Raw genomic sequence first — 7112 nt, forward strand, 5'->3', positions numbered from 1 at the left:
TATTATAATAATTTATCTTATAGACAGTTATGACTCGAGTTATGACAGTGCGTAATGTGATATTACAACACCACCGATTTCAATTTCATTAGTGATTGTAATCACATTTAATTATCGTTATCAGTGCGTACCTAATGTGTGTTTTGCGTGCTGCGTATTCACGAATAATGTCAAGTACCGCCGCGAACGGGAAATACACTCCACAGAATTCTCGTGGACGTTGCGACAAACTTTTCGATATTTGTATAATTGCTCGATATGACGAAATATCGCTTCAAAAATTTTGAAACGCTGCTGGCTTGTCGAAAGGCGCAACAGTCACGCGTCATTTCAGTTTGGAGAAGTGTTTTCCGCCATCTCGGAGGCGCAATTTTCGATCGGCCAGACGAGTATGATCGACATAAGCGTCCTGTGGAAAAGTATGTAATTTCTATCCTCCTCCTCCTCCTGTAATTTTTCATGTTATTAATAAAAGCGTTTCTCTTGCAGGATAATGTGGCTCGTCATTCGTATCATAGCTGTATCCGGCACGCTATTTATGATGTTGGACTTTACATTGATGTACAAGAGAAGCCCGACTTTCACCACTCCTGAGACATTTCTCTATCCGATATGGAACGTGGACTTTCCGGCGATTGCGATTTGTAACGTCAACCGAATTAGCCGGAAAGCAGCGGTCGATCTCGCTCAAGAGCTGTACATCCTTACCACATTGCATGAGAATAGATAACAGTAGAAATTTATCTCTTAGAATAGTCAAAATAATTAAGCTCACTCTAGACCTATAATTTGCGACAAAATTTTATTCATAATTTTATATACAAGGTGCAATCTTCGACTGCACCGTGTACAATCTTTTTACAATATCATATATTTTACTTTTTATAATATATTTGTATTGGATTGGCTCCCCAATATTATCTATTATTTTACGTCAGCATGGAATTCGAAAGTACCAAGAATCCATTCGCTAACAATCTGACAATGCCGGATCTCACACACATGCTGAGCCTATTAGGCCAATTGTATCTACGTCAGGACGGAAATGCTGACACTGAGCCAACGAAGCGTTTACACACGATTCTGGAAAGGGCTTACAACGATTACGACGTTGATAGAATAATGAAACGCGTGAGTTAATTGAATTTTTTTCATTTTACCAAAGCGCACCATTCCAGCATACTTTTCACTCGACAGCTCACACCGAAATGTAAATCCATGTTGCGAAAATGTTCTTGGAAGGGAAAAGACGTGATGTGCGACGATATCTTTGTGTTGAGGAAAACTCAGGATGGCTACTGTTGCACATTCAACTACGCTAGACGCAACGACTGCTTCGGAAGGTATAAATTTGTTATAAGAAAAATACTTGCAAAAGTTATAATATTTTTCAGAGTATACCGAAATATATTTTTTAAAACAAGATTTTCGTGAAATTTCACCTTATTTTATATAACTCGTGTGATTAATTACGTTTGTTATTGTAATAATTTTTATACGAACAGCGCAAAGGATGTCTTTGCATCTCAATACGTCGAACGTATAATGAACATCGGATCCGAGTACGGTCTGTCTGTTCTCTTAAATCCACAATTAGACGACTATTTCTACAAAATTCTTCCGATTAATGGCTTCAAAGTAAATGGCTCTTTATCTTTAACGAAAAAAAAAAAAACAGTTTATAAATTACAAGTTTATAATTTTTAGAGTTGTAATAAAAATTTACTTGATCTCTCTCTCTCTCTCTCTCTCTCTCTCTGTGTACGCAGATATCAGTGTATAATCCTATGAATCATCCTGACGCAACGAGTGGTCAGGTACGCGAGGTTCTGATCTCTCCGAAAACAGAAACTTTTATAGAGCTGGACGCAATTATGTTTCATACGACAGAAGTGAGTTACCGATTGTGAATTGTAAATTATAATGACATAATTAATTGATGATAATTTTATTGCCGTAGGATGTTCAAAAATATGATATACGAGAACGCAACTGCTTATTTAAAACGGAACAATCCAAGATATTTCGCGGCTATTATTCGTTCAGCGATTGCATAGTGTACTGCCGTCTGCAGGATATCTTCCGGTTATGCGGCTGCGTGCCGTTTTTCTATCCGAGAGACGTCGGTAATAGCAAAGTTATCAACAAAATCGCATTTCGAGCAAATTTTAGTCATTTGATATATTTTTTTTGTAATTTAGCTTTCGACCGAAACTGCAATCTGAAGGATTTATCCTGCTTAACAAAGTACAGAGGTTCGTTGATGGGACGCCAGATGAAAATTTCTATTTCCGCAAGGCATACTGGACATCTATATTTTTGTCTCTTTTAATAGAAAGATGGAAGAACGTGAAGCCTCGATTCGAAAATGTCATGACGCCATTCGACGAAAGCAAGTTCGAAGGACTATCGGGTTACTTGAGCTGCGATTGTCTCCCATCTTGCACCGATGTTATGTACAATCTGCAGTCTAGCAGCCTACCTTTAAGCCGGTCCAACTTGTCATTTGGGAGGTAAAACATAAGCATAAAGATAATCTTCATACCCACGCTGACTGTTGTATTCTATTTAGGTATAGCTATTCGATCCAAAACGATAGCTTAGTACGCATCTACTTTAGAAAGACGGAGGTGATGAGATTACGACAGGATGTACTTTTTCACTGGTACGAGGTCATGAGTAAGTTTACAATTTCTATTGAGAAAATGTGTCTGTGTGAAAATATCAATAAATATGTGACGCGATACAAAGTATCGCTGTCTCGTTATCTTTTCACTCTGTTGCAGGTAATTACGGAGGCGTGTGCAATCTATTTCTCGGAGTCAGCATCATAAACGTAATTGAAGTATTGTATAGATTAATTATACGGATTTGCCGGCCTGACTCGACGAACCAATCTACGGCGCAAATCAAAGAGAGCATCGAAGGAAATCAAGACAGTGCCGAGGTGACAACAATCACGGTGGAGTCTGTAAAAATATCGCAAGTCATTCAATCGCTCCACTGGGAAGAACTGGCCGGTGTCCTCCGCAAAGGACGATTGAGTTCGTCCCATTTATCGCTGAATCCATTAATGAAGCAATCAAATCTGCGTGTCGGCGATCAAATTTAATTGTATTTTACGGTTTAGTAAGAGAGCGAATTCTTAGCACTACTCGTCGCATTCTGTTATATAGGGTGGCGCGCATTCGCTGTGCTTTACACCGAATGAATAAGCGGGCGTCGGCTTGACTGACGGAATGCCATATATCGGACCCGGACTTTTAGAAATCATTCGCAATTCCCGTCTACCGACCATAGTGTACATTGGAGTCCTCGGTTTCACCGCTTCCAAGTTGTATGGCGAGTAATGATCCGCGCTGACCGGGGGCTTCGTGACGACTGTACGCAGTCCCCTACAGTAGAAGAATTCTTCGTGATAATGTACGAGTTATTTTAATGTGCGCGAAGCGAACGACAAAGAACCTAGACATACATGGAGAATGCGGGTGCGTCAGCGATCGGCTTGATATAATAAGGCCCCGGTGTTTCGTCAATCTTCCTCGACTTTGTTCTCCATTTTAGTGAGAAGAAGGGACCACGGGGAACATCTGGCAACTTATATTTTGGGCCAGGTCCCAAAACAATATCTACAATCAAGTACAAGAAGGGACGCCGATGAAGTAAGTAATTGCGATGATTATCTAGTTTGAAAGAGAAAATCTTTTTACCGCGATATCGTGCGGCAAGTCCGAAGCTGAATCCCTTGGGTCTGCGTTCTTCGATCGTATACTTTGGTCCTGGACCTTCCGCCACCTCGAAAGTGATGCGTCGCCCGCCGAACGTGTACGCAGGATTTCGATATCGCGAGACACAGTGGTTCCTGTAGCCGACAAGCGTCTTGAGTTCATATTGAGGCCCAGGAGCTGCCAAGTAGAAAATAATTCATAAATTTCATAAATGATTGAACACAAGTTATTCAAAAATTCCTTATCGAATAGCTTTCGAGATTAAACGCGAGGAAAGAACAACGATATAGTGAATTTTATTAATTATTTAATGCAATAATACATTTACAGTTTTTATATAAGAACTCACTTATTGCTTTATCGGAATACCGTATAAAACTTACGATTGTCTTCACGCGTCCATGCGTAATTAATATTTAAGCTAAATTTTACGAATGTGCGTACTGATAAAGCGGCATGTGGCGGCACCCTTCATTTCTGTCGGCGCTTTCTTCCCACCTCTGCCTTTCTTGCGTTCTCTTTTCGGTGGCATTTTTCTCACTTGTAAATTTAGAAGTCAATTTATTTAAAAAATGTTACACATTTACACGTAATGTAACATCATGTGTCACGTCATGATGATTTTAACTGATTTTAACTCCATGTTGCCAAGAAACAATTGCCTGTTATGACTTGTGTCTCTCACTGTGTAGTCATATATCTACTATAAATCAGAAGTAGCAAATATTTAATAACGAGTTCATTCTTTAACATTTTTCATATAAAAATTGCTCATTTTATACATATATATAATTCTGGAAAAAATTTCAAACTTTCCCACAGAAGAGATTTATTGCACAAACATAAAGAATATGACATAGTAATAGTTGTATACAATTTGTGATTATAAAGCCTCGTCCAGCTGTGTCATGGGTATCCCAGTGCATTCGCTGTGTTTTATACCGAACGAATACATAGGTGAACGCTTTCGCGTATCGTATAACGGATAAAAGGTCGGTGCTGGGCTGCGATATTGTTCTGCCAAAATGTGTCGCTCCTTCAGACTATACGCCGGACTCCGTCGTTTGATCATATTGTAATCTATCTTAGCGTACGCAGCTGGACCTGGACCCATAATTTCTTCACGAATTACATGATAACCAGTCCTGAAAAAATATAAATACAAATTATAAAAATAAGAATAGATTGATATATATGCGTTTAATTAAAGTCGTCCGTGTCTTTACATAGAGAATGCACCCTTCGCAGGTTTGTCGGGTACTTTTGGCCCTATGCACGTTGGCAAAAGGTACGAATTTGGTCCAGGTCCTTCATCCAATAACTTTGTCCTACCCCGTGACGTGATACTATAAGCTGGTGCTCGACGCTTGTGATTCATCGGTGGACACAGTTCAGGAGAGTACGCTCCAGGTCCTGGTGCAAAGTCTTGCACTACCGAAATGCAAAACTGAATATTATTTTTCTGTCCATTTTGAAGCAAGAAAAAACTGTCTTATCCTCACATTTCCATGCTTCTCTGCCTCTAATTGTGTAGGCGGGTGATTTATCTGGTCCAAACTTTGTTAAACTCCTGATATTGTATTGCGGACCAGGTCCTATCACATAACTTTTCGCATCAGTTCTAGTTCGCATACTGTATGCTGGATTTCTGTGCCGGGATGGATCATGACCGTCATAGCCAACTAACGATGGTAATTTGTAAACTGGACCAGGACCTGACATACATTTATATTAATATAGCGAATAATTCACTAATTCGTTAAATTGCAAATGTCAAGATAAATTGTTATTTTCAGATAGCTCACCTTTTATCATACAACTTAGCCCTTTTTCTCTACCTTCCATTTTTTTATTGTTATCTATATATATATATATATTTAAAAGATATAAGAAAAGAATATATAATATAAAATCTCTATAAAGGTTAATTTAAATAATAGTTAGAAAATGCTTCAGCAGGTTACTAATAAAATATGAAAGTACAAATCAATAGTCGACATATTCATAGCAATCACTACATGTGTGTGTCTGTGTGTCTATTCAACTATTGTGTCCTGTAGTTAATGAAATAAAATAGAAAGATTATACCATGATTAAACAATCTTTTTATTTAGAAAATTTTTTATCACATAACGAATCATCACTATCACTATCAAAGTTATCATCTGTTTCATCATCAATATCAAAATCATCATCTTTGTCTGTAATAGCTAATGATTTCAGTTTTGTTAATAAATCTTCTCTGCTTTTGGATTCTGTTACACTGTAGTCTTTGCTATTAGTTTCATTTGTATCCATGTCTAATCCAGATGTATGCCCCATCTTATTTTTATTTTTTGCTGAAAGTAAAGTATAATAACACAGTCATTTATGTAGGAATTAAATTTTGTTCAATAACTCACTACTTAATATAAAATACATACTCATCTGTTGATTCATGTAACGCAAAAACGTCCTTCGTTTTCTCTCAGACATGGTTTTCAGGATAACTTTAAATTCAGCATCTAATTTAATTTGTTCTTCTTTACTAGGCTTTCCTTCAATAATTTCTTTCTTCTCACCACACTTTGGACATACTTTTTGCTGTTTGGCACAAGGCAAGCAGATATTATGATAAGAGTGTTTCACAGTTTTCTGCTCACACTTTGTACATTTCACTGGAGCTTTGAGTGCTTTGTACTTTTTATACTTAATTTTCCACTCAATTATTTTCTTACAACGCTCACACACATTAGCAACCTCGATGCTATTAATAAATTTTGTTTTCTGAGAGTTGTCGTGTAAATTATTTTTGAAGACAACTTGATTTTGATGTTTCTGAGGTCTTGATCGAGTAGCATTCCCTTTTTGCAAACTCATGTTTCTATCGTTGTAATATTCTTGCAAATTGATAAAATAGCTGTGAGGCCTGATTTTTCTTCAAACTCAAAGAATGACTGCAAATATAAGCAAAATAAAATATATTAATGACATAATAAAGTGATATAACATTAAGAATTGTCATGTTTCTTGCAACGCATTATAAAAATAAAAAATATTCTTTACTACAAGTTTTTTTTGCATAAAAATTATAAAAATTACATTAAATGTGATTTTCATTTAAAACATTTATTTATCAATTATTTATCTATTCAAACATTCATCACCTGGTAATTATTATTATCAAATCACATATTTGTCCAACTTATCGTTGCAAGAAATTACGTCCGACTTATCGTTGATTTGCATTACGACTCGAATTTAGCGCACACAGCTTGCAGCGGAATATATTGAAACTAAAGAATACTTTCAGTAATACAACTCAACATCAAGCCAAACCATTTGTTTAATTCCCACAAATTCCGTAACAGAGCCGTCACAGTCGCGCGCATTTTTTTAGTTCCA

At 37.0% G+C, this 7112-nt stretch overlaps 4 protein-coding genes across 4 annotated transcripts; 1 reads left to right on the forward strand and 3 right to left on the reverse strand.

Annotated features, from left to right (window-relative positions):
- The first annotated feature begins 77 nt into the window (after positions 1-77).
- On the forward strand, positions 78-4454 carry LOC105679363 (sodium channel protein Nach-like). Its single transcript, XM_012379343.2, has 11 exons — positions 78-419; positions 490-696; positions 939-1131; positions 1198-1343; positions 1506-1638; positions 1770-1892; positions 1961-2126; positions 2202-2255; positions 2336-2513; positions 2573-2679; positions 2787-4454. The coding sequence occupies exons 1-11, from the start codon at positions 259-261 to the stop codon at positions 3110-3112; spliced, it is 1794 nt and encodes a 597-aa protein (XP_012234766.2). The 5' UTR covers positions 78-258; the 3' UTR covers positions 3113-4454.
- Positions 2120-4386, reverse strand: LOC105679334 (ciliary microtubule associated protein 1A-like). The gene is made up of 4 exons (XM_067350066.1): positions 4173-4386; positions 3711-3905; positions 3476-3629; positions 2120-3395 (listed from the first exon to the last, which is right to left on the reverse strand). Exons 1-4 carry the CDS (start codon positions 4258-4260, stop codon positions 3152-3154), a joined length of 681 nt encoding a protein of 226 aa, XP_067206167.1. The 5' UTR covers positions 4261-4386; the 3' UTR covers positions 2120-3151.
- An 86-nt stretch (positions 4455-4540) lies between the features above and the next one.
- LOC105679366 (ciliary microtubule associated protein 1A-like) lies at positions 4541-5674 on the reverse strand. Its single transcript, XM_012379353.2, has 4 exons — positions 5534-5674; positions 5231-5443; positions 4955-5159; positions 4541-4873 (listed from the first exon to the last, which is right to left on the reverse strand). The coding sequence occupies exons 1-4, from the start codon at positions 5571-5573 to the stop codon at positions 4612-4614; spliced, it is 720 nt and encodes a 239-aa protein (XP_012234776.1). The 5' UTR covers positions 5574-5674; the 3' UTR covers positions 4541-4611.
- A 136-nt stretch (positions 5675-5810) lies between these two features.
- Positions 5811-7068, reverse strand: LOC105679368 (uncharacterized protein C9orf85 homolog). Its single transcript, XM_012379355.2, has 3 exons — positions 6875-7068; positions 6152-6664; positions 5811-6067 (listed from the first exon to the last, which is right to left on the reverse strand). The coding sequence occupies exons 2-3, from the start codon at positions 6585-6587 to the stop codon at positions 5835-5837; spliced, it is 669 nt and encodes a 222-aa protein (XP_012234778.2). The 5' UTR covers positions 6588-6664; positions 6875-7068; the 3' UTR covers positions 5811-5834.
- Between the last annotated feature and the right edge of the window lie 44 nt (positions 7069-7112).

Source organism: Linepithema humile, chromosome 2 (assembly GCF_040581485.1).
Source record: "Linepithema humile isolate Giens D197 chromosome 2, Lhum_UNIL_v1.0, whole genome shotgun sequence".
NCBI lineage: Eukaryota > Metazoa > Arthropoda > Insecta > Hymenoptera > Formicidae > Linepithema > Linepithema humile.

Coding starts and splice junctions, on each gene's coding strand:
- LOC105679368 (XM_012379355.2), bottom strand. CDS start 6,587: ATGAGTTTGCAAAAAGGGAATGCTACTCGATCAAGACCTCAGAAACAT. Junction 6,068..6,151: donor TTACATGAATCAACAGATGA/GTATGTATTTTA, acceptor CTTTACTTTCAG/CAAAAAATAAAAATAAGATG.
- LOC105679366 (XM_012379353.2), bottom strand. CDS start 5,573: ATGGAAGGTAGAGAAAAAGGGCTAAGTTGTATGATAAAAG. Junction 5,444..5,533: donor GCTAAGTTGTATGATAAAAG/GTGAGCTATCTG, acceptor AATGTATGTCAG/GTCCTGGTCCAGTTTACAAA. Junction 4,874..4,954: donor GCGAAGGGTGCATTCTCTAT/GTAAAGACACGG, acceptor ATATTTTTTCAG/GACTGGTTATCATGTAATTC.
- LOC105679363 (XM_012379343.2), top strand. CDS start 259: ATGACGAAATATCGCTTCAAAAATTTTGAAACGCTGCTGGCTTGTCGA. Junction 1,344..1,505: donor CGCAACGACTGCTTCGGAAG/GTATAAATTTGT, acceptor TTATACGAACAG/CGCAAAGGATGTCTTTGCAT. Junction 1,893..1,960: donor TTATGTTTCATACGACAGAA/GTGAGTTACCGA, acceptor TTATTGCCGTAG/GATGTTCAAAAATATGATAT.
- LOC105679334 (XM_067350066.1), bottom strand. CDS start 4,260: ATGCCACCGAAAAGAGAACGCAAGAAAGGCAGAGGTGGGAAGAAAGCG. Junction 3,906..4,172: donor CGCCACATGCCGCTTTATCA/GTACGCACATTC, acceptor TCTACTTGGCAG/CTCCTGGGCCTCAATATGAA. Junction 3,630..3,710: donor ACTTGCCGCACGATATCGCG/GTAAAAAGATTT, acceptor ACTTGATTGTAG/ATATTGTTTTGGGACCTGGC.